The sequence below is a fragment of the Schistocerca piceifrons genome, chromosome 8 (assembly GCF_021461385.2).
Source record: "Schistocerca piceifrons isolate TAMUIC-IGC-003096 chromosome 8, iqSchPice1.1, whole genome shotgun sequence".
In the NCBI taxonomy this organism is placed as follows: domain Eukaryota; kingdom Metazoa; phylum Arthropoda; class Insecta; order Orthoptera; family Acrididae; genus Schistocerca; species Schistocerca piceifrons.
The window spans coordinates 503106588-503133267 of NC_060145.1; the positions used below are offsets into that span (position 1 = coordinate 503106588).

General features: G+C 40.4%; 1 protein-coding gene across 1 annotated transcript in view; it reads left to right on the forward strand.

Moving 5' to 3' along the window:
• LOC124712493 (uncharacterized PE-PGRS family protein PE_PGRS54-like) overlaps positions 1-26403 on the forward strand; it is a 180368-nt gene extending 153965 nt beyond the window's left edge. Inside the window, exons 5-7 of the mRNA XM_047242787.1 lie at positions 17657-18006; positions 21050-21186; positions 26323-26403. Coding sequence (XP_047098743.1) covers positions 17657-18006; positions 21050-21186; positions 26323-26403 — 568 coding nt within the window. The remainder of the gene's footprint in view (positions 1-17656; positions 18007-21049; positions 21187-26322) is intronic.
• The last annotated feature ends 277 nt before the right edge of the window (positions 26404-26680 follow it).

Genomic DNA, 26680 nt, shown 5'->3' on the forward strand with positions numbered 1-26680 from the left:
GAGAGCACATTTAGACATTCTGTGCCATGTAATTGAAGAGTTTAGTGGAGCAAGAGTCACATTAAGGATGGATAAATAAGAATTTGCCAAATTGCAAAACAATTTCCCTGGGCATGTAATTTCTTTGTGTGGAATCATATCTGATCTGATGAAAATGAAACCAGTGAGAAATTTTCCTGCACAAATATGCTGCAGACAACTGAAAAATCTCTCATTTCATGCAATTTCTATCACAGTATTCATCCTTGAATTTTTTTATCTTCACAAGCCCATCTCCATCTGGAAATGGAATAAGGAATATCAAGAAGCATTTGAGTTAATTAAAAACCAGCTGCATGAGGCACCAGTACTTCATCATCCTGATTTAAGAAGAAATTTCTACATCGGTACTCATTCCATTTATTCCTACTGGTTGCTTAGTACATTTGATCCACCATAGGAAATGAATATGAGTATAGCAATCTCTCTAAATAGGCGCATTAAAAGTATTTAGAAACATTCTAGAGCAATACTCCAGCTCTTTGCCTTCTATCCAATTGTAAAGTTACTGAATCACAGTAATAGAGAGGAACAGTGAAAGAATGGAAGTGTGCAAACATGTCTAACTTCCCCTACATTGCAAGTCAATGGGAGTAAACTGCTAAATCGAACCTACTGCAGCTCACTATCTTGGTAATGACCCGATCAGATCCCCCAACATAATTACAAGTATATCACGGAGGAACAACTTATGGAAACAGCTGTCTCATGCTTTTGATGGTATTTGTGGGTCTTTGGATTGTGGTAGTCCACACTCACATGCTCCGAGTCCTGTATCCACTAACACAAGTTCATATTCAAACAACAACAGTTAACAGACACTTTGTATACTTGGTCCCCTGTATTGCAGTGATCAGTATCAGAAGAAGAATGGAACATGTGTTTAAGTAAAGATATGACATAGGAGAATCAAGACCCTTCCACAGCTGGGAACTGCTTCTAACTTTAGCCATAAATTAATGGATTGAGTTAATGATTTATGACCACCCAACAACCATGTACACAAACAAGATCTACACTAATCAATGTTCATGTACCCAAAATTCTTACACATTAAGTAAGAAATGTGCATGGAGTGGACATGCATGGACACATGCATCAGATGGAGAAAAATCTGTAGCCAATGGCTAGTGTAATAAAAAACAGAGAAGAGCCCCAATGAAGATGCACTATATTAATAACAAGGCTTTCTTGACATAATAAGTCACTTTACAATCAGACAGTATTGCAAAACTAACTTTCTATCCACAGGATACACATAACGAATGACATCACTTATTAAACTAATGTTATTCCAGTAACTGACCTTCAAGTTAACTCTTACACTGTGGTACTGGAGATTCAGTTGTATATCCTGGAACCCAGTACCAGTCGCAAGTTGCCTAATTAAAGCCTTCCAGGAACTACAAAAATATTTTGCTTAATTATTGATGGACTTTAACACAACAAGACATTTTTAATGTTAGATTATACGTCTTAGCAAGTAGATATTGTCCAGTAGTACAGTGGGAAACTGTGTGCTTGTCAGGGCAGTGTAACATTATTTATTGAGTATTTCAGGATTAGTGCACTTACAGACTTCTGATGACTTCAAGCATGTAAGGAAGAAAACGTCAAGCAAATGTTTGCAATCTTGCTTTAAGTGAAACATTGAGCTCATTAACTTATTTGCAAAGCAGTCAGAAGACTAAACTCTTGTGTACGAAAGGGCATCAGAGTCTGTGAACATTTGGCAATTTGTTGATACCTTTACAAAATCTTGATGGTAAGGTACTAAATTTTCACATATGAACAACAGGAACATGCAAATATTACTATAATTTGTGTACATATGATTATCACAACAGGGATGATATCATGAATACAAAGACATTATTGCAGTAACTTGTGAACCACAAAAAAGTTTGTTGTAACAGATTAAGTGTGCCATATATACATTCTTGCTGACAGCACATGCACTCAGAATATATTTATGAACGAACTATTGTAATATTACCTGTTGTGTTTCAGTCTCATTCTTCACCACTGTAATACTGAATTTAAAAGGGAAACATGGAAGTCGATAACTGAAAACGACAAACTGAGGTAATATTACTACAAAAGACATCTAAACTGAGAATCATATGGACTTCACCAAATAATGATGTTTTTGTATTATTGCATATTTACATTGATTAGGTGAGACTAAAGCAAAGCTTCTTAAATGCAAGATTTTTGTGACTATTGAGCCTCAGTAAGGCTACACTCAACACATGCCATCCACCTGCTCACTAATATTTCCAGAGTGTTTCACAATTCCTATTACAGAGAGGTTCTAGAGCAAACTTTATCCACCAGGTTTCATTAATGAACCCACGTCTGGAAACATACAAAGTCCCTTCTATAACTCTTATACACCTGTAATAGGAATTCTTACATGCCCTGGGTACAGCAAGAGGAATCTGTGGCAGTTTTACAAAAGATTGCATATTTTACATTAAATGTATGTAACACCAATGAAAATATCCCAGAAGCATATGGCATTTAAGACTAAATAAATAAATGACCAAAATAGCGACTTTACCATTTCTATTATCCATTTAATTCTGAAGTTATGTGATCCTGCCTAACCACACCAGGTCTCACTGGATGCGACTTAAAACATCTGGAAGGGAATTCCACATCTGAAGTGCTGGGTTAACACTGGAAACTTGCACAATATTTATTTTAAGCTGGCTCCTTCCACGCCAGACAATAGTGATATCCACAACCACTTAACATCACTTTCTGACCAATATGAAGTGCTGTGAGTAGCTACAGTGTCGACACGTGATGGAGAATCCACAACTTGTAGTTGACAACACTCGTGAACTACCCTTAATACATTTGTGCTCTGGCTTTTATAATGCTGATGCACATTTTTGGGAAGGTGAGGCATGTAGATGGCTGGAAAAAGTGTGATGCTCAGCAAGTAGGGCTTCTGATGTGAGACAGTTTGGTGCCTTTCCCAAGCGATAGGCTGCAGGTAAAGGTACTTCAGGAATCTGACAATGCTAGCTGGACCTTGTGTCATCTTCCTGTTAGCAGCCTTGGAGAACATTCACCCATGATGACAATTATCTGTCTCCCACTAGTGGACACCAAAATACAAATGATAGGAGCAAAGCAGACATCCATGAGGTCTGGGATGAGAGACATCACTTTGAACATAGTACCTTCTTGCTAAACAGGTACCCAGATGCTACTCTCTTGTGAGGAGATACAGCAGTACCTCATACTTTCAACACTGCTCCATCACAAAGTCCTGTCCTCATTTCTATTTCAGTCTTCTCCAAACATCTGGCACCTCCAAATTACTTTTGTGTCCATCAGGGATGTCCAGTCTTTTGCACAACTTCACGGAAATTTAATAATGCTCCACCACAGCATGGTCATCACTCTGTTCTGATACAAGTATTGCTTTGAGGAGATACTAGATTGTATCACAACTGCTTCCTCTTCATCTTCATCTTCATCTTGTTCTTCAGTACATGAGCATGTCCTCCTTCCATCAGAGAGAAGATTAAATAAAGAAAATGAAAGACACCCTCTGGCCTCGCAACCTAATACCATTGGGGTCGAAAAGATCAAGAGTTGGTCAAGTGAGACCGACAGGAAAGAAAACAGAATATGTCTGACACAAGTAAGTGGAAGTAATGTCAGACATTTCTAGAAAGGTGATAGTGAGACACATATGATTGTTCTGTTTATGGCAAGTGGTATTTGACCATATTTAAAACCAAAGATCATGTCAAATTTAATACTGTGAGATTTACATGTTTATGCTGAGCCAATAAGTTGACAATACCATGTTTTCTAACATCGCATGTATATTGTTTGGTCATGGTACAATAAACAATGGGTAAATATACAGAAGTGCAACATTAAATTATCCAAAAATGTAACAGCACTTTATGCACTGATGTATGCTGTTAGATATTCCTTCCAAGTAACTGGTACCTTGCTGATATTAAATTGTTTGAAATTTTATTTTTACAACACAGACACATTAATGAAATTTAACATCTAACAAGCATCTGTAGTCAGTACAGGCTACACCTCAGCTAACATTAAATAGTAAGTGTTAGAAGGAATTTCTTAGCACCTTTTACAATTTAAATAACTATGCAGCTTGTTTGAGCTGATCATAATACACAAAATAATATGTCCTACATTACTAAATTGGAACATTGGACTGTCTAAAATGCTCAATTAATTGTAAGAGTGATATACAGTAAGTAATGCAACAATTTTTCAGAAAGCAGGTTGGTTCTATTCAGGATTCACCATATCCAAAGATGTTTCGTGCACATTTTTTTGAACTGGAATAGAAACATGAATAGAAATATGTTCCATTACTTAGTGAATGCCCCTCCTACATTGGGTTACAAATGCAGACTGTCATTATATAGAAAAGCATCATACAGAAATATCAAAGTTGAGAGAAACTAGAATTTTAGGAAAACATACTGCTATTGTGTTAATGGTATGAACGTGCGCAGATAACAATTTAACCAACACAAAATATGGTAATTGCCTGTATACACAGGTTACCTAACACATGGTAAATATAACATTCCACAAATTCATCTGTGTTTCTAAATTATGGTAAAGTACGTTTTCTATGAATAAATAAAACTTAAAAACTAATAACAATCATATTTACAATGTCATTAACAAACTCCCATACCTTCTTGACCAGCAGTTATTGTAGCTACATTTAACAAGTTTGATTATATGCACGTCCACAGCCTACAAATATGATAATCATTTTGTAAAAGAAAACATCGTCCACTGTAGACTGTACTGAAAAATATGCACCATGTTCCATGAAATGTGATATACAGGTAATGAACAGCCCACACACACAGGCACACATGAACAACAGTATGTTCTGTATCAAATACAAAGGAAGGAGCAGTACAGTATGTGAAAATGTCCATACCTAGTATAATTTAAGAATGAAGATCCTGTCCTTTCACCTCAGAACCGTACTGGATCATGTGTAAACTACAACTAGTCGAATCTGCCAGTAACATCAACACACACAATGAGGGATTAATCAGCTCTTCCAATTTCCACCACAGACACATTAAAAAACAATATACAAGTCTTCCAATTCTGTATGCCAAGGCACATTACATAGTTTTCTGTTGTGCCAATTAGTGTCAGTTGAATCTTACATTCTAAAATAGACCAAAATGGTATAAACACTGTTACTGGAATGTTAGCAACAACTGTATGCAGTGAGACGACTGATAATATCCAGTCACTCACGATTGCCATCTCATACTTTAGTATTATAAAATATGCATCATATTAGTATAGTAAAGTGCTCTGTCAATCTTGAAAGATTGCTGCTTAGTAGAAATGTACGTACATCATGAAGTGCTTTTTCAAGTTTTAATGCATGTATCCTTGTAACAGACTACTAACATTCTGATTATTAGGACAATGGCACAATACATTTCAGCAAACACGTGTATCCATTAATTATCTGTGAAGTACAGTTAGAAGAGAAACGTATAACTGAAACTTCTAATAATACTTAGTAATATTTAGGATATATACTATTGTTACATCTGCATAAGAGAATTTCAGGCATGAGTGACGAGCCACATTATTGTAAAAATATGCTCAAATCATGAAGCACAACAAGTATCTTCCATATAAAACATACTCAGTATGTTTAAGGAATCAAACTACAATGTATATAACAACTTCATACTTCTGACTGCTTTGCAAATGCACGAGTATGTTCTGATGTTTAGCATTTAGGAGAGGTTTGAAATTATTTTTGAAGTTTTTGGAAATCACGAAGTGCTCTCATTATGAAACATTGGATATTTACACTATGTATAAATAGCGCAACTCGAGCAACACTGCTGCAAGACGTGCATTGACAGTTTCTGACAGTAATACTCGTCCTACAGGGTTAAACTTTTGTTGCAACATATAGGTACTAAATTATGGCAGGGATTTAAATTCACTCTACATTTGTATTAAATACTGAAAATCAAAGAAAGCACTTAAATAGGCTATATGCAACTGGTACTGTGTGTCATGAACCTGATAAGTCATCTAGTAGTATAGCCGGAACAGAGTTTGGGTAAAGAAACACCTTCTGTCCTTCCGAGTCCTTCAGCGTCTCTGATTTATGCTAAGATCTGCCTGCAGTGGTGAATGGTGTATAGTGGAAATGTACCATGTTTACAGATGACACCATCATTGTAACAGAATATCTGTCAAACACAGTCTCCAATAACATCTCACAAAACTTCTGTAACAGGTTCATTAACTCCCTTCCTGCCAATATAAACATGTTAAATTTTATGCAATTTACATGAACTCACAAAAAGCCAGACAAAACACCCAGTGACACTGAATAACCAGCATAATATCAGTTGATACCATCAAGTTATTGGGCATTGACATCCACTGCAAATCATGCAAGTAATGTCACATTTATCAGACTGAGCAGAGAGTCAGCTCAGCAGCTTTTGTTCTCTCATTCTGGATGATGAAGGGGTCAGACAGGTAGCTTATTCTGCTTCTGTGCACTCTATAGTGTCACATAGAAATATGCCCTGGGGGAACTCTTCCTTAATCAAACTATAATCTCCCTGCTGAGCAGTGAAAATAGTCATATATAGAATGAGTCCATCAAACTCTCATTGCAAATAATTTAGCCAGCTGAGAATATTTGCTACTGCTTCTCAACACTTATTTTCTCTAACGTATAGTGTTCCTGGAGACTGGATCCTTTGTGACAGAACTCAGCAACTCACAGGTGTGGCACTAAACAAAGAATTATGTACACTGTCTCTGCTGCAGTGAGATGCTATGTATGCTGCTGTAAATATTCTCGACCTCCTTCCCACTGACATGAAAATATTATGGAATAGTAAATATCTATTAAAAACTAAATTACATAACTTTCTCTTCAATCATTATGTTGTAATATATGTTTATAAACTACTTATCCAACATATGATATACTTTTATTAACCTTCTGTCAGTTATGAAGCTTGTTAGCTATATCAGCGGTCAGTGTAGCTTCACAAGTGCATGTGTCAACCTCAAAGCACTCTCCATGTGATCCCTGGGTGGTACTACAAAAAAGAACACAATTGGCTAATCTCTCAACTACATGAGAAGTACATACGTTAGGAAAGGAATGACTCATCAAGAGCTCTTTACCTGTGCCAAACATCTACAGAAGTGAGACCAAGTATTAAAACATGTCAACTAAACATTGAAGCATTAGTTGAACCATAGGCCTAATTCTAGGAAAGATACTCTTTATCCATGTTATCAACATGGTTGTCCAACAATGAAGTCATACAAATAATGGAGATCAGCTATGTGCAAGAAGAAAGTGACTAGAAAGTGATGTCATAGTTACAAAGTACCACTGTAACTAATGAAGGAGCAGTACCTATACATCTTTGAATCTAATATCCCTGACAGCATTAATGTACAGTAGCACACATGGCAAAAAATGTCAATAGAGGTTGTGGGTGAGTGGTAGTGTGTACTGGAGAAAATGAAATCCACCAGCAAGTCATACACTATGAGGAAGTGTCGATGGAATAAATAGAGGGCTTCTACTGCACAACATTAATGCAGCATTAAACAAAGTAGAGACTAACATTGATAATGCAACTCAAATAATTGTAGATAACGCAACTTTCAGGACAATCAAAAAAGGCCACAGGATGTATGCCATGGTTGGGTTCAAACAGTTCATACATTTATTTCAGAGACATTAAACGAAACAGAGCAAAATAGACACATGCATTAGCCACATGTAATGTTGAGCACATATCTGGGTCATTTGTGTAACCGAAAATTATTCCAAAGGTGAAGAATTTTAAGCCACATTCTTAAACAAATTTTGGTTTTGTGAAAAGCAACAGGACTAAAAACCAAAAATTTCAACATATGCCGGAGAAAGGGTGCAAAAATAATGGCTAGAATTTACACAAGCCCAAGTCATAATATGAGAAGTCGTGAGTCAGCAAACTAAATAAAGTTTTGGAAATGGGTCACTCCAAAACTGAAGTTGTCGGAAATGGTTCAGAAGTCACAATGAACACTACCAAGTGCAAACTTTTCACTGAAGTGAAAGAAGATTTATAGAGGGAGGAAACACAGCATCATAAATACATTTTAATGCCTTTTGTGGAAGTCCAAATATGCTGAATTATGGATGTAACAGCCATTTTGTTGGGGAGAATGGGAATTATGGAAAATCTACCTCATTGCGTTTTCGGTATTTCCTGTTAATAATTTGCATATTGCCATTGCTGTAAACAATCAAAGTAAACCCATTAAGGATACTGGGTGCTTTTAATTGGTGGAAAAACCTAAATTTTTTAATGACTTTATTAAATTCTTTAGTCTTTCCCGATTACATTGATATAAGTACATTATAGGGTTTCAAATGAAAAATGACCTACATATAGCAAATTTTAAAGTTATGGACATGTATGCCACCACAACCCCTTTATTTCTGATTAATTTTTATTTATCTTACAGCTCGAAACATGTATTTAACATGCATGGGCAATGTTATAATAATTACATTCAGATTATTGATACACAATATAAATGGATTACATGCTACTAAGTAAAATATCATTTAAGTATATTTAATATAGCATTCCTGAGGTCAAATCATGTCAGCACCAGACTGTATGGGCACTTCAATACAAGCCATTTTTTTAACTCGTTTTTAAAAATTCTGCCAGAAAGCTGTTTCAGGTTGTTTGGCAGAGAATTATAAAATATTGCTCCCTTATTGAATGGGGTATTTGTTGTTAGATTCAATCGTCTGCTCACCATATGAAAGTCTGATTTTTGTCTTGTATTGTAATCATGGATTTCCATATTCCTGTTTGTCACTTTTTGTCTTTTTTCACTAATAATATTGATTGAAACATATATACTGCATAGATAGTCATAATATTAAACTTAATAAACAGGTTTTTACATGAAGTTCTGGGTCTTACTTTTGCCATAGTTCTTATTACTCTTTTCTGCAATACAAATACCCTTTTTATATTGTATTGGCTTTGATATCTAAATATTGAACTAATCTCCTTAGTAAATACAGACTAGATGTTATTTTACCACAGAAATGATCTATTTGCTGATTCCATGAAAGTCTTGTCATCTATATACATCCCCAGAAATTTACATTCTGAACAGGTATTTTCCTAAATGTCCTCATTTAGAACAGTATTTTTATTTGAACTACTTGTCTTAAAATAAATTAAATTAGTTTTGTTAATATTGACCCTCATGTTTTCTTTTTCAAAATGAGTTTGGGCTTTTTCAACAAAATTCTGTACCACGGAATTTAGGTCATCATTACTACGTGCCCAGCAAACCCCAGAGGTGTCATCAGCATACATAGTAATACGATGACTGGTGTCTAATGCTTTTGGGAAATCATTCATGTAGCAAAAACACAAGAAGGTGCCCAAGATAGAGCCTTGTGGCACACCAAAATTTATGTTCCTCATCTTTGATCTTCTTTTTCTAATTACCTCTCCATTATCATACACAACTTCTGTGCATTGTTGTCTATCTTTAAGGTAAGATTCTATTAAAAGCAACAGTTTCCCACTGACACCATTATAAGCAAGTTTACTTGAAAGAGCGCCATGATGGACTCTGTCAAACGCTTTGGAAACATCTAAATACACTCCTGCCATTTCGTATCCCTCATTTGTTTTCTCCATCAGACAGTGTACAAACTGTACTGCTGCAGATATGGTGCTCCGACGACTTCTAAAGCCGTGTTGGAAATCTCCTATTAAGTTATTCATATTATAGTGCTCAATTAGGATTTCTAGCATTATTTTTTCAATTAATTTACCAAACACTGACGTTAAGGCAACTGGTCTGTAGTTCTGTGGTTGTTTTCTTTCCCCTTTTTTATATAAAGGTTTAACTAAAGCAAGTTTCAGTTTCTTCGGAAACACACCTCCTTCAAGTACACAATTTATTAGATGGACTAATGGTCTGGCTAACTCACCCTTGCATTTTTTCAGTAGAAAAGGAGGTAATTCATCCCATCCAGCTGATCTTTTATTTTTTAGGTTTTCAATTAGCTCTGTTACGTCCTTGATGGTTACTGTAGGTAGCATACAAGAGTCCCTTTCCTTTTCCTTATCATATTTAAACGGCCTCTCCTGTTTCATGCAAATATCATTTTCAATAGCATAAATAAAGTAATCATTAAATATATTGCTAACTATATAAGGATCAGAAAAATTATCATTATGTATACTTAACACTATATTGTTAATTTTAGTTTTTGAATCAGTGTTCTTCATATCATTAACTACTGCCCAGCACGACTTTGAGACACAGTCAGAATTTCGGATCTGTTTACTAATATGTTCTACTTTCCTTCTCCTTACTTCCTTGCGATACTCATATTTATATTTTTTATAATCCTCTTTATATGAATCAAGACTGGTTTCTCTGTGTAGCTTATACATATGCTCCATTCCTTCTTTGAGTCTTTTCGTTTTTTCATCAAGTTTTACACGTTTGACTACTGGAGGTTTATTTTTATTTACATTCATATTCTTTGCCGGAATAGTAATATCAATATGTCTAGTTAAAATTTTTACAAATACTACCCATTTGCTGTCAACTCCCCTTTCTCTGGATCAAGAATCTTGGGAATCAGTTTATAAAGTATTCTTTAGCAAGGTGGTGATGTATTCAGAAAATAATCTTCTATTCTCAAATTTTTTGTTTTCCTTAAGTTTATTAAGACAACCAATCGCTAATAATTGTCCTAGATGATCAGATATGTGCCCGTTTACAGTCTGAGTCAAGCAGCACTTCCATAGATCATGTGATGACCAATTATGAAAATGTTGTTTCAGCACAGTTATTGTAGTGGGCACATGACCAAGTAGATCTTTAATATCATAGGATCTTATGCAGTCTTGTAAACCTTTGCATTCCTGGCTGTTGCTTAGTGTGTTTATATTAAAGTCTCCTAACATTACAATATTTACTGAACTGCCACCCTTGCTTAGCTTCCCCAATACACTATCCAGTGCTTCCAGGAAAACCTCGAGATTACTAGAAGGGGCTCGATATATACCTAGCACAATAAGTGGGACAGATACAATCATTAACTTAATTATCACTGCTTCAAAGTCTTTCTTGATACAATATACCTTAACCCATGATACTTTTTCTACAGAACTTATTAGGTTACATTTCCTTACGTAAGTAGCAACACCCCCTCCTTTATGTTCTGTTCTACAAAAAAACGATGTAAGATTATACTCCTGTAACTTATAATACTGAATATTATGGTTAGCTTTTTGATGCTCTGTAACCACGATTACATGTGGAGCTAGATCTGTAACTAAGGCCTCAAATACATCGATTTTGTTACCCAAGCCCTCAACATTATAATATCAAAATGATACATTAGTACAATCATGAGAGGATATATCCTTCTCAAGGTTTCTAAATTGGGAACACTGAGGGACTTTTTTATCCTAAAAAATCAACAGTCTTGACACTGCAGTGAGGAATTATTTCTGTTTGCTTGCTCTGCAGGCATATATAATTATCACTTCCGTCTTTCGTGTGTATAACATCTGAGATACAAGGTATCACATTTGAATTATCGCATTTTGTTTCCTAAATAGCTCTGTTGATGTCAGTTGCTAGAGTATTCTTGCCCAGACGATTAAGATTTTTTTTTTTTTTTTTGTGGTTTTAGGGCGTACAACTTCAATGGTCATTATCGCCCTGACTACATTAAGAATGCACCACGAGGCACAAGTTTAAAACAACTACTAAAAGGGAAAACACGAAGGCCTGAAGCTTGTTGTCTGTAAGTGCAGCCCAATCGGCATGCCACAGCGATAAAATGCGCCGACAAATTACCCTGCTACAATCCGATGAAGGGACACAACAAGAAGCTGTCCGAGGCTGGAGGACCGCAGCCTTGGCCGCGGCATCTGCAGCTTCGTTCCCAGGGATACCGACATGGCCAGGGACCCACATAAAACTAACCGGAGAACCGATGTCCACCAGCTGCTGAAGAGAGCGTTGGATCCGGTGCACGAAAGGGTGAACCGGATACGGATCGCTGAGGCTCTGGATGGCGCTCAGGGAATCGGAGCAGATGACATAAGCAGAATGTCTGTGGCGGCAGATGTAAAGAACAGACTGGTAGAGGGCAAAGAGCTCAGCTGTGAAGACCGAACAATGGCCATGGAGCCGGTATTTGAAACTTTGTGCCCCGACAATAAAAGAACACCCGACCCCGTCATTGGTCTTTGAGCCATCTGTATAAATGAAGGTCATATTGATGAACTTCGAACGAAGTTCAACAAGACGGGAGTGGTAGACCGAACCGGGGGTAACCTCTTTTGGGAGCGAGCTGAGGTCAAGGTGAACGCGGACCTGAGCCTGGAGCCAAGGTGGCGTGTGGCTCTCGCCCACTTGAAAGGTTGCAGGGAGTGAAAAATTAAGGTGTTGAAGGAGGCGACGAAAGCGAACTCCAGGGGGTAGCAGGGCAGAGACATACAACCCGTATTGACGGTCGAGAGAGTCCTCAAAAAAGGAACGATAAGACGGGCAGTCGGGCATTGACAGTAGGCGACAGGCATACCAACAAAGCAGTATATCGCGCCGGTAGGTGAGTGGCAATTCACCAGCGTCAGCATGACGACTCTCTACAAGACTATTATAAAACGCTCCGATCGCAAGTCGTAAACCCCGATGTATGGAGTTGAGGCGGCGTAAGATGGATGGCCGTGCAGAGGAGTATACGAAGCTCCCATAATCCAGCTTGGAGCGGACGATCGACCGATATAGACGAAGCAGGACGGTTCGATCCGCTCCCCACGACATACCACTGAGAACATGGAGGACATTTAAAGAATGGGTACAACGGGCAGCCAAATATGACACATGTGAGACCAGCTAAGTTTTCTGTCAAATGTAAGACCTAAAAATTTTGTTGTCTCCACGATTGGGAGAGCAACGGGACCAAGTCGTAAGGACGGTGGCAGAAACTCTTTTTAGCGCCAGAAGTTAATACAGACCGTCTTCTCGGCAGAAAAATGGAAGCCATTGGCGACACTCCAGGAGTAAAGACGGTCAAGAGAACGCTGAAGACAGCGCTCCAGGACACGTGTAGGCTGCGCGCTGCAACAGATGGTAAAATCGTCCACGAAAAGGGAGCCGATACATCAGCTGGGAGGCAATCCATTATTGGATTGATCGCGATGGCGAAGAGAGCGACGCTCAAAACTGAGCCCTGTGGCACCCCATTCTCCTGGCGAAAGGTATCTGACAGGACAGAACCCACACGTACCCTGAACTGTCGATCCATTAAAAAGGAACGAATAAAAAGAGGGAGGCGACCACGAAGGCCCCATGTATGCATGGTGCGGAGAATGCCCGCCCTCCAACAGGTGTCGTAAGCCTTCTCCAAATCAAAGGACACAGCCGCGGTCGGGCGCTTCCGCAAGAAGTTATTCATAATGAAGGTCGACAAGGTAACCAGATGGTCAACAGCAGAGCAGCACCTACGAAATCCACATTGTACATTGGTAAGTAGGCGTCGAGACTCGAGCAGCCAAACCAATCGAGAGTTAACCATTCGCTCCATCACTTTACAGACACAGCTGGTAAGCGATATGGGTCGATAACTGGAAGGCGAGTCCTTGTCCTTCCCCAGCTTAGGAATCGGGACAACAATCGACTCGCACCAGCATGCGGGAACATGTCCCTCAGTCCAGATGCGATTGTAAGTACGAAGAAGAAAAACTTTACCCGCAGGAGAAAGGTTCTTCAGCATCTGAATATGAATAGAATCAGGCCCTGGAGCGGAGGACTGTGATCGCCAAGTGCGTTGTCGAGTTCCCGCATGGTAAATGGGGCATTATAACTTTCACGATTCGAGGAGCGGAAGTTAGGTGGCCTAGCCTCCTCTGCCTGTTTGCGGGGGAGGAAGGCAGGGTGGTAATGAGCGGAGCTCGAAACCTCGGCGAAAAAGCGGCCGAAGGCATTGGAGACATCCTCAGGGGCCACAAGGACGTCATTCGCGACCGTCAAGCCAGAAACTGGTGAGTGGACCTTAGTGCCAGATAGCCGGCGCAGGCCACCCCAGACAACAGAAGGAGGAGTCAAACTGTTGGCTTTCTTGCTTTCTTTAATAATACGACGACACTGAGCACGTAATCGTTTATAATTGATACAATTCGCCACTGTAGGGTGGCGTTTAAAGGTGCGTAAGGCACTTCAACGAGCACGTAAAGCGTCTCTACATGCTGCAGTCCACCAGGGGACCGGTACGCGACGTGGAGAGGAAGTAGTGTGAGGGATGGAATATTCAGCAGCAGCGAGAATGACTTCCGTGAGGTGTGCGACCTGACGATCGCAGCTTGTGAAGGTTTGATCCTGAAAGGTCGCCCTGGAAGAGAAGAGCCCCCAGTCTGGCTTGGAGATGGTCCAACTAGAGGAGCATGGAGAGGGGGTATGCTGCAGGAGATGGATAACACACGGGAAGTGGTCACTCGAATATGTATCAGAAAGTGCATACCACTCAAACCGGCGTGCAAGTTGGGGAGTACATATAGAGAGGTCTAAATGGGAATAGGTGTGAGATGTGTCCGAAAGAAAAGTAGGGGCGCTGGTTGAAAAGGTCTGCTAACAGGGAGCCCCTTGGGCAGGATGCTGGAGAGCCCCGAAGGGGATGGTGGGCATTGAAGTCTCCAGTTAACAAAAATGGTGCAGGTAGCTGAGCGATAAGTTGCATCATGTCTGCCCTGGTAACGGCAGATGACGATGGAGTGTAAACGGTACAAATGGAAAATATAAAATTGGGGAGAGTAATGCGGATGGCAACTGCCTGCAGGCCAGTGTGCAACGTGATGGGATCGTAGTAAATATCGTCCCGGACCAGCAACATAACCCCTCCATGAGCCGGGATACCTACCACAGGGGGTAGGTCAAAACGCACAGAGGTGTAGTGTGCCAAGGCAATTTGATCACATGGGCGTAGCTTTGTTTCCTGGAGGGCTACGGCGAGCGGATGGTGCAAGCGGAGCAGCAACTTCAAGTCCTCTCGATTGGAGCGAATGCTGCGAATATTCCAGTGAATAAGTGCCATCGTAAGAAAAGGAAGATAAAAGAAGGGGTCACCTCAAGGCCGCGGAGGGCCTGGCTTCGAGCGAGCACTGCCGCCGCTATCAGTAGGCGTACAGTCATCGTCCATTGGGTCTATAGGTTCATCGGCCATCTTGGGAAGATGGCCGGGAGGGGGAGCTTCCTCCGCCAGTGAAGGCCATATGTTAGGCTACCAGCGGTGCGGCCAGGCGAAACGGATGACGGCCTGGGGTGGCAACCGCTGGGTGGTGCAGGAGAAGAAATGCGCCGTGGCGGAGAAGGAGAACTGTGCTTCCTGTGAGCCTTCTTGGAAGGACGTTTGGTGGAAGTACCGGTCGAAGGCTGGGAGGTCGAGGTACGGAGGAAGTCTGCACGGGACGGTTCCTTCTTGAAGGCCCGTGCATCTGACTTCTGGGTCTTCGTCTTGGCAGAATCTGATGAAGGTGCTTGTGTCTGAGGGGTGACAGGAGGAAGAGGAGACGTCGACCGGGCGATCTTAGCACTGGCCGAACGGACGACCGTGGTGCTGAAGGTCAGATCGCATGTCTGGGTTGCCACCTCCCTGGCAGTCCGAGGAGAGGCAAGGACAGTACTGTATTTCCCCGCTGGGAGCAGCGTGTGCTTCCTACTAGCCAATAGCTTGCGAGCAGCCGAGGTGGACACTTTCCCTTTGACCCGAATTTCTTGAATACAGCGCTCTTCCTTATAGACAGGACAGTCGCGGGAGGATGTGGCATGGTCACCCTGACTGTCCACCTCCGTCTCCTCGTTGTGTGAACTGTCACCCTCATGGGCATCCCTGCCTCAAGTGACACATTTAGCCGCATTGGAACAAGACTGTCGAGTGTGATTGAAACGCTGACACTGGTAGCAGCGCGTAGGCGTCGGGACATAGGGGTGAACAGAAATAACCTCGTAGCCCACCTTGATGCGCGATGGCAGCTTAACACTATCGAAGGTCAAGAAAAGTGTCCGGGTCGGTACAAGGTCATTGTTGACCTTTTTCATGACCCTATGGACAGCCGTCACACCCCGCTCAGCGAGGAAAGATTGAATCTCCTTGTCAGTCAATCCGTCGAGGGAGCTAGTATAGACCACACCACGAGACGAATACAAAGTTCGGTGAGCCTCCACCCGCACAGGGAAGGTGTACAGGAGTGTGGCCCGAAGCAGTTTCTGTGCCTGAAAGGCGCTCTCAGTTTCTAGTAATAAGGTACCGTTACGCAACCCGGTACAAGATTTGACAGATCCGGCTATGGCATCTACGCCCTTCTGGATAACGAAAGGGTTGACAGAGGATAACTCCTTTCCGTCCTCAGATCGAGAAATGACGAGGAACTGTGGGGCAGGCAGTAGTACTTTTGTCACTGGTGGCTGGTCACGTTTCCGTTTTTGGGCAGAAGTCGAGACAGATGGAGTGAAATCCGTTGTGGAGGAATCCCCCATGATTGCCAGCATCTCCGATGGCGCGCTCCTTCCTTGTGGGGACCCTCTCAGAGGGCACTCCCGCCTTAGGTGAATGTTTACACCTCAGGTCACACCTCCCGAGAACCAGACGGAGGGACCAATCGGCATGGTCAGAAGGTATCAGCTCAGGCAATCACCCCTCCCCAGGCCTGGCCTTCACCAGGGGGTACGCGCGTGCCTTACATGTCTACCCAGGGCGGGGAATTACGCGTTACCCCGTCACCGGCTACGCGTGCGAACGTGTGGGTCGGCCTTCAAACACGCACAGGTAAAGACAAGGCAAGGAGAAGGAGGCAATGAGAAGGCAAGGTGAAGAGGGCAATGAGAAGGCAAGGAGAAGAAGACAAGGAAAGAGTAATGAAGACAGGGAGGTGGTAAAGAGCAAAGAAAGGAACCAACCAAAGGAAGGAAGAAACGAGAAGTGAAAAAGCAAAATGACCGCAAATAGAGGTCGTGGAACCGTGCGTCGTCGGACGCTGGCGCTAACGACCCCCTTGAGGGGGTGGGACTCCTTTTAGTCGCCTCTTACGACAGGCAGGAATACCTCGGGCCTATTCTTTTCCCCGGACCCGCAGGGGGGCCTTCCTTGTGGGGACCCTCTCACGGGGCACTCCCGCCTTAGGTGAATGTTTACACCTCAGGTCACACCTCCCAAGAAACAGACAGAGAGACCAATCGGCATGGTCAGAAGGTATCAGCTCAGGCAATCACCCCTACCTGGGCCTGGCCTTTACCAGGGGGTACGTGCGTGCCTTACATGTCTAAACAGGGCGGGGAATTACGCGTTACCTCGTCACCGGCGTGGGTCGACCTTCAGGCACACACAGGGAGGAAGGAAGAAGAGAGAGAGAGAGAGAGAGAGAGAGAGAGAGAGAGAGAGAGAGAGAGAGGACAGACTGTCTCAAACGCCGAGGCGGAGACCAGGCAGGGCAATGAGAAGGCAGGGAGAAGGGGCGGCAAGGAGGAGAAGGGGCGGCAACGAGGAGAAGGGGCGGCAACGAGGAGAAGGGGCGGCAACGAGAAGAAGGGGCGGCAACGAGGAGAAGGGGTGGCAACGAGGTGAAGAGGCGGCAAGAAGGAGAAGGGGCGGCAAGGAGGAGAAGGGGCGGCAAGGAGGAGAAGGGGCGGCAAGGAGGAGAAGGGGCGGCAAGGAGGAGAAGGGGAGGCAAGGAGGAGAAGGGGCGGCAAGGAGGAGAAGGGGCGGCAAGGAGAAGAAGGGGCGGCAAGGAGAAGAAGGGGCGGCAGGGAGACGAAGGGGCGGCAAGGAGAAGAAGACAAGGAGAAGAAGACAAGGAGAAGAAGACAAGGGAAAGAGTAAGGAAGACAGTGAGGTGGAGAAGAGCAAAGAAAGGAACCAACCAAAGGAAGGCAGAAACGAGAAGTGAAAATGCAAAATGACCCCAAATAGTGGTCGTGAAACCGTCCGTCTCCGGACACAGGCGCTAACGACCCCCTTGAGGGGGTGGGACTCCTTTTAGTCGCCTCTTACGACAGGCAGGAATACCTCGGGCCTATTCTTACCCCAGACCCGCAGTGGGGGGACAATTAAAATGTAGTCCATGTACAGTGAAGCTGCTTCTTTGATAACTGTTAAGGTCCAGTGGTCTCACATTTTTTAACTTGGAGCAGAAATGTTTCAATTTTGTTGCAAAAAACAGTATTATTTTGGGAAGAACAGTGGACTTACTGTTTCCAGTGACTATTCGTATGATACATTGTACATGTTATTAACAGCGCAGGTTTCTAGTGTCTGTAAGTGATTATCTTTGTTAGTATTTACCACTGTTGTGCTGAAACAGTTTACCCACGTGCTACTGAATGTCTGTTGCCCAAGTGCTACATATATGACAAAGCAAGCCACACTGTTGAAAGTAACTTTGGTGGGAATTTCTCCCCAAAGAGATGATTAAAATTTTTTGTTAACAATGATGCTGTCTGTAGTGGATTTTTTGTTGGTGATGAGGGCATTTTTTCTTCTTTGATAAAGGAAGTGGGGAAATGTAAGCAACGTGATGGTGTACGCTGTCTGGAAATAACTGACCAACAAGCTAGCAGAAAAGGTTTAGCATCAAAAGTAGCTGTTCTGTGTACATCCTCCAATAAATAACCTCAAAAATGACTTTGAACATTGTGCATAATACATATGATGTGAATCTAAAGTTAGTGCCTGCATGTGTGCAATACGAAAAGGGAAAAGGCTACTCAAATATTTTGTGGTTTGATGGACCTTCCTCTTCCTCAAACTAGGTTCAACAAGTACATAAAAATACTTTTAGGTGCCTTGACAGTTGCGCCCAAGGCATCTACAAAATGTGCAGTTAAAGAAACTGTAAATATTGGTGGAACCAGGGACATTGCCACGTCCCATCAAGTGCAACAGCAATGTCAAGGACATGGTTTCTTGAATGGTGTTTTAAGTGGTACTTCTCTGGAGAATGGAAAAGTAGTTGATGATGAGTGCTTATGTAAGAACTGCCACACCTGTGATGGTAACACTGAAGTATGTATTTAACATCAGTGTTCTAAGAATTATGGTGGTTATAGTGGTGGTACGTAGTGTGATGGAGCTCTAAAAAATATTTCAGAGGCCGGTGCCCACTTATAATGTTACATATACGAAGTACCTAGGTGATGGAGACTCTAAAGCTTTCAACAAAATTTGTTACTAAGGTGTCACCATAGACAATGAAGTCATTAAACTGGAGTGTTGTGGAAATATGCAAAAGAGGATGGGTGCTAGATTGAGGAAGCTATGATGAGAAACGAAAGGAAAGTTGCTATCGGATGGAAAATCTCTGTCTGGCCAAAGCAGATTGACAGAAACTGAAATTGACCTTTATTCAGAGGTGCATGTCATCTAATGGTCAGTCCATAACAACTCTGAAGAGGTTACAGCAATGAGAAAAGCAGTATGGGCTACCTACTTTTATGAGTTGCCCACAGATGACCACCCTGTTCACGGACTTTGCCCTAGAGGAGCAGATTGTTGGTGTGGTTACAATAAAGCAAAACGAAAAAAAAAACAAACGAAAAAAAACAAACAAAAAAAAAATTTCAAATATATTGTTATAAGCATTCTCTTCCTGAGCCTGTTATGAATAAAATAAAACCAATTGTTAGAGATGTGAGTGACCTTGTTTTGCTTAGTAAATGTCTTCATGGGGGCACTCAGAATAAAAATGAAAGTTTCAACCATTGCATATGGGAAAGATTACGCAATAATGTTTTTCTAAGACTAAATACATTAAAAATGGTGTACTAGATGCAGTGATATGTTTCAATGATGGAGTGATAGGGAGGTTGGAAGCTCTGAGAAATTTAGGCATTAAATGTGGATCTAATATGGAAGATCAATTGCTTGTGTGTGACGGACAATGGGTGCAAGAAGCTGAAAGATTCAGCTCTTGAAGTTACCTAAGAAGCAAGAAGTGCTAAAAGGAGGGCCAAGAGGGAGCTTGAAGATGAATAAATGCTGCAGGGTGAAGAATATGCTTCAGCAATGTTCTGAGGCATGATTTAATTGGACTCATCTTCATTCACAATTTCCCACAACCTGTATTTTTCAGATTTCAGGTACAAATATTTCGTGAAGTTATATACCATTGCTCTAATATTTTTCTTTACCTTGTAATAGTCGATAGTTGGGTAGTAGGCATGTTGCAGAATCAACTAAATTATAAAAAATGTAACATTTTTATTAGGATAAAAATTGTAAAGGTTAAAATGTAAGATACAATGTTTTCATACTTGTAATATACATAATAGGTGGAATTAAATAGGTCTAGCACCTCAGCCATAATATCATGCATATCTGGTAAAAATTTGGTCTCCTCCAAATGTGCAACATTGGATTAAAATGGCATGTCAATTTGAGGAAGCATTTTGGGAAATAAGAGTTGCATCAATTTCTATGTAATCTTTTTGAATAACCCTAAGCAGGTTCAAAAATATTGAAAATACTTCTAATTTATTTAGAAAGTGTGCTGCATTATCTGATATCAACAAAAAAAATCTGTGAAACATATACAATATAAACAGTGCCTGAAAGAAATAGGTGTTGATTTTCACATAATATGGAGCCGGAAAAGTACCCTGTATGATTGAAGACCAGGCACTGTTAAAATTCAGAATTCAGGAAAGTATGTGTGAGCAGAGGGTATTCAATTTTGGATCACTTAATATCAGTTTATTTCTCAGAATTGACCGATTCTGAATAGCTTTGTAAATGCATTCCCCTACACTTCATTTCTGTCTGACTAGTGGAGGGAACAGAAGAGAAGAGTGTTTCAGGATTCAACAAGGGAGACGATTAGGGAGCTGCAATCATAAATATGAGCTTATTCATTTTTGGCAAAAGGGGGAACTGCAACTTCAAGTAAGTCTGAGGAAGATGCTGAGTTCCAGGAGAATAATATTGATGCAGATGCTCTGACTAATCCTCACAGTATGATTCAAACATTAGTGGACATGCCTCCAGCTAAATGGAAGAAACAGGTAAAAATATTAAGGTCTATGTATTTTAAAAACACCTCGTCTGATCAGATGTTGCACTTGTAAGACTGTAGTTAAGAATCATGAGTCATTCCATAGCATACTGTATCCAGTACCCTTGCCCTAGAAAGCCGTAGTTAAAGTAATTAAGGGGCACTCTGAATAAAAATGAAAGTTGGAGAATCAGGTAATTTAACACTCAGATAGTGAATGTTCTAATCCGACCCACACTGTAGCACAAAGGGATGGCAGTGTGAATTTACTAACTGATGCTCATGTGCAGTGATGTGGTTTACTGAGCAATGTGACCAACTGGAAGATGAAGGTATAACTGGAACAACACAGGCTTTCTGTTGAATGGAACATGTTACGTGTTTAAACGAATACCCTTCAGTCTGTCAGGATCATCAGTGGTCTTTATGACGGAACTCACAGAAGTTCTAAGAGAAGAACTGACACACTCAGCATTATGTAGGTCATATTCTTATTAGTGCTGCCTTTGGGGAGAACATTTAGACACACTGTGCTATGTAATTTAAGCATTTAGTGTAGCACGAGTCACATTAAAGATGGATAAAAAAGAATTCACCAAGTTACAAAACAATTTCCTTGGGCACATTTCTTTGTGCAGGATCATATCTGATCTGACAAAAATAGAACCAGAGGGAAAATTTCCCGCGCCAAAATACTGTAGACAACTGAAAGTCACACAGTGTATGTAATTTCTATCACAGTTTTCAACCTCAAAGTTGTTCATCTTCACAAGTCGATCTCCATTTGGAAATGGAATAAGGAATATCAAGAAGCATTTAAGTTAATTAAATAACCAGCTGTGTGAGACACCGATACTTCATCATTCTAATTTAAGCAAAATTTCTACATTGGTTCTGATTTTGTTTATTTTTCCCTTGGTGCAGGAAAGTGTGAGGGTAACAGTCATTGAAAATTTCACTGTAGCATTCACAATTAGTGTACTCACAAACTCAATCACTCACTGGGAGACGTAGTACATAGTTACTGGAAGAGATGCACTTTCCATGGCAAAGTTTTGCTGTTACTGGGATGTCATATTGTCACATAATAAAACACTTTGATTCTTACTAAATTGGTGACTACTATCCAGCAGACCAAACCAATTGAGAGTTAGAATTTGAAGGTTGTGATTTTTAAATTCAGTGTATACCAGTACAACAAAAATAATATCTCAGCAAAACCAAGTGCTAATTCTTGTTAAGAGAAATTTAGGAGGTGAGCATCTTAGAGAAAATTTTGTATGTAATACCAGATGGGAGTAGGTGGTGGTTGAAATTCTTAAGAGGAATAATAAAAATATGGTGATCCTGATGCAGACAATGGTTTTAATGGAAGCATTATTTTCTCGTTTGGAAAAAAAAGAATGAAAAAAAGGAAAAAAATTGTGCTCAATGATGGTAGAAGAGCAGGAGCTTAAAAAACGTGGCTGAACATTTTACATCAACTGCATTCACAATCACCCCACCCCCCCCCCCCCCAAACGATGAAGTGTGGGAGCGTAATTAGCAAAAGTAAACCACAAAAAGTTTAGCTCTCACCTCCTCCTTTTATTTTGAAACCTGGAAGAAATAGTAGCATTTATTTCCCATCTCGATGGTGTTGACCTGTGTCACTACCGTGTTCAGGTCACTGGCTGTACCTCCATTATTTACAGAATTTAACCTGTTTTTGCTTTTATATTCATTCAAACAGCAATTTGCGGATTAACATTTACAAGAAAGATAAATGAATAAAACAAGAGAAGAGTAAAAATGATCTATAGAGCAGCTATCACATTTTCAGTTCATGCAGAACATAAAATGTAATATGTACCTACAATGAATGGAGATACAAAAAGGTACCAGATTATATAACGGTACGACAGATTTAGGACCCAGGTTTTATATTGTAAGACATTTCCAGGGGGCAGATGTGGACTCTAACCACAATCTACTGGTTATGAACTGTAGATTAAAACTGAAGAAACTGCAAAAAGGTGGGAATTTAAGGAGATGGGACCTGGATAAACTGAAAGAACCAGAGGTTGTACAGAGTTTCAGGGAGAGCATAAGGGAACAATTGACAGGAATGGGGGAAAGAAATACAGTAGAAGAAGAATGGGTAGCTTTGAGGGATGAAATAGTGAAGGCAGCAGAGGATCAAGTAGGTAAAAAGACGAGGGCTAGTAGAAATCCATGGATAACAGAAGAAATATTGAATTTAATTGATTAAAGGAGAAAATATAAAAATGCAGTAAATGAAGCAGGCAAAAAGGAATACAAACGTCTCAAAAATGATATTGACAGGAAGTGCAAAATGGCTAAGAAGGGATGGCTAGTGGACAAATGTAAGGATGTAGAGGCTTATCTCACAAGGGGTAAGATAGATACTGCCTACAGGGAAATTATAGAGACCTTTGGAGAAAGGAGAACCACTTGCATGAATATCAAGAGCTCAGATGGAAACCCAGTTCTAAGCAAAGAAGGGAAAGCAGAAAGGTGGAAGGAGTATATAGTGGGTCTATACAAGGGCGATGTACTTGAGGGCATTATTATGGAAATGGAAGAGGATGTAGATGAAGATGAAATGGGAGATATGATACTGCATGAAGAGTTTGACAGAGCACTGAAAGATTTAAGTTGAAACAAGGCCCCGTGAGTAGACAAAATTCCATTAGAACTACTGACAGTCTTGGGAGAGCCAGTCCTTATGAAACTCTACCATCTGGTGAGCAAGATGTATGAGACAGGCGAAATTCCCTCAGACTTCTAGAAGAATATAACAATTCCAATCCCAAAGAAAGCAGGCATGGACAGATGTGAAAATTACCGAACTCTCAGTTTAATTCGTCACAGCTGCAAATTACTAATGTGAATTCTTTACAAACAAATGGGAAAACTGATAGAAGCTGACCTCGATGAAGATCAGTTTGGATTCCGTAGAAATGTTGGAACATATGAGGCAATACTGACCCTACGACTTATCTTAGAAGAAAGTTTAAAGAAAGGATAACCTACGTTTCGAAAAAAAAAAAAAAATGTAGCACTTGGGCAACAGACATTCAGTAACATGTGGGTAAACTGTTTCAGCAGAACAGTGGTAAATACTAACAAAGATAATCATTTACAGACACTAGAAACCTGCACTGTTACTAACATATACAATGTATCATACGAATAATCACTGGAAACAGAAAGTTCACTGTTCTTCCCAAAATAATACTGGCTTTTGCAACAGAAATAAAGGGGGTGTGGTGGCATACATGTCCATAACTCTAAAATTTGCTATAAGTAGGTCATTTTTCATTTGAAACCCTATAATGTACATATATCAATGTAATCTGGAAAGACTATAGAATTTAATAAAGGCATTAAAAAATTTAAGTTTTTCCACCAATTAAAAGTACCCAGTATCCTTAATGGGTTTACTTTGATTGTTTACAGCAATGGCAATATGCAAATTATTAACAGGAAATACCGAAAATGCAATGAGGTAGATTTTCCATAATTCCCATTCTCCCCAACGAAATGGCTGTTACATCCATAATTCAGCATATTTGGACCTCCACAAAAGGCATTAAAATGTATTTATGATGCTGTGTTTCCTCCCTCTATAAATCTTCTTTCACTTCAGTGAAAGGTTTGCACTTGGTAGTGTTCATTGTGACTTCTGAACCATTTCCGACAACTTCAGTTTTGGAGTGACCCATTTCCAAAGCTTTATTTAGTTTGCTGAATCACGACTTCTCATATTATGACTTGGGCTTGTGGAAATTCTAGCCATTATTTTTACACTCTTTCTCTGGCATATGTTGGAATTTTTGGTTTGTAGTCCTGTTGCTTTTCACAAAACCAAAATTTGTTTAAGAATGTGGCTTAAAATTCTTCACCTTTGGAATAATTTTTGGTTACACAAGTGACCCAAATATGTACTTAACATTACATGTGGCTAATGCATGCGTCTATTTTGCCCTGTTTCGTTTGATGTCTCTGAAATAAATGTATGAACTGTTTGAACCCAACCATGGCATACATCCTGTGGCCTTTTTTGATTGTCCTGAAAGTTGCGTTATCTACAATTATTTGAGTAGCATTATCAATGTTAGTCTCTACTTTGCTTAATGCTGCATTAATGTTGTGCAGTAGAAGCCCTCTATTTTTTCCATCGACACTTCCTCATAGTGTATGACTTGCTGGTGGATTTCATTTTCTCCAGTACACACTACCACTCACCCACAACCTCTATTGACATTTTTTGGCATGTGTGCTACTGTACATTAATGCTGTCAGGGATATTAGATTCAAAGATGTATGGGTACTGCTCCCTTCATTAGTTACAGTGGTACTTTGTAACTATGAAATCACTTTCTAGTCACTTTCTTCTTGCACATAGCTGATCTCCATTATTTGTATGACTTCATTGTTGGACAACCATGTTAACATGCATAAACAGTATCTTTCCTAGAATTAGGCCTTTGGTTCAACTAATGCTTCAATGTTTAGTTGACATGTTTTAATTCTTGGTCTCACTTCTGTAGATGTTTGGCACAGGTAAGGAACTCTTGATGAGTCACTCCTTTCCTGACGTATGTACTTCTCATGTAGTTGGGAGATTAGCCAGATGTGTTCTTTTTTGTAGTACCACCCAGGGATCACATGGAGAGTCCTTTGAGGTTGACACATGCACTTGTGAAGCTACACTGACCGCTGATATAGCTAACAACCTTCATAACTGACAGAAGGTTAATATATGTATATCATATGTTGGATAAGTAGTTTATAAACATAACTTTCTCTTGAATCACTATGTTGTAATATATGTAATTTAGTTTTTAATAGATATTTACTATTCCATAAGATTTTCAGCTCAGTGGGAAGGAGGTCGAGAATTTTTACAGCAGCATACATAGCATCTCGCTGCAGCAGAGACAGTGTACATAATTCTTTGTTTAGTGCCACACCTGTCAGCTGCTGAGTTCTGTCACAAAGGATCCAGTCTCCAGGAACACTATACGTTAGAGAAAATAAGTGTTGAGAAGCAGTAGCAAATATTCTCAGCTGGCTAAATTATTTGCAATGACAGTTTGATGGACTCATTCTATATATGACTATTTTCATTGCTCAGCAGGGAGATTATAGTTTGATTAAGGAAGAGTTCCCCCAGGGCATATTTCTATGTGACACTATAGAGTGCACAGAAGCAGAATAAGCTACCTGTCTGACCCCTTCATCATCCAGAATGAGAGAACAAAAGCTGCTGAGCTGGCACTCTGCTCAGCGTGATAAATGTGACATTACTTGCATGATTTGCAGTGGATGTCAATGCCCAATAACTTGATGGTATCAACTGGTAATATGCTGGTTATTCAGTGTCACTGGGTGTTTTGTCTGGCTTTTTGTGAGTTCATGTAAATTGCATAAAATTTAACATGTTTATATTGGCAGGAAGGGAGTTAATGAACCTGTTACAGAAGTTTTGTGAAATG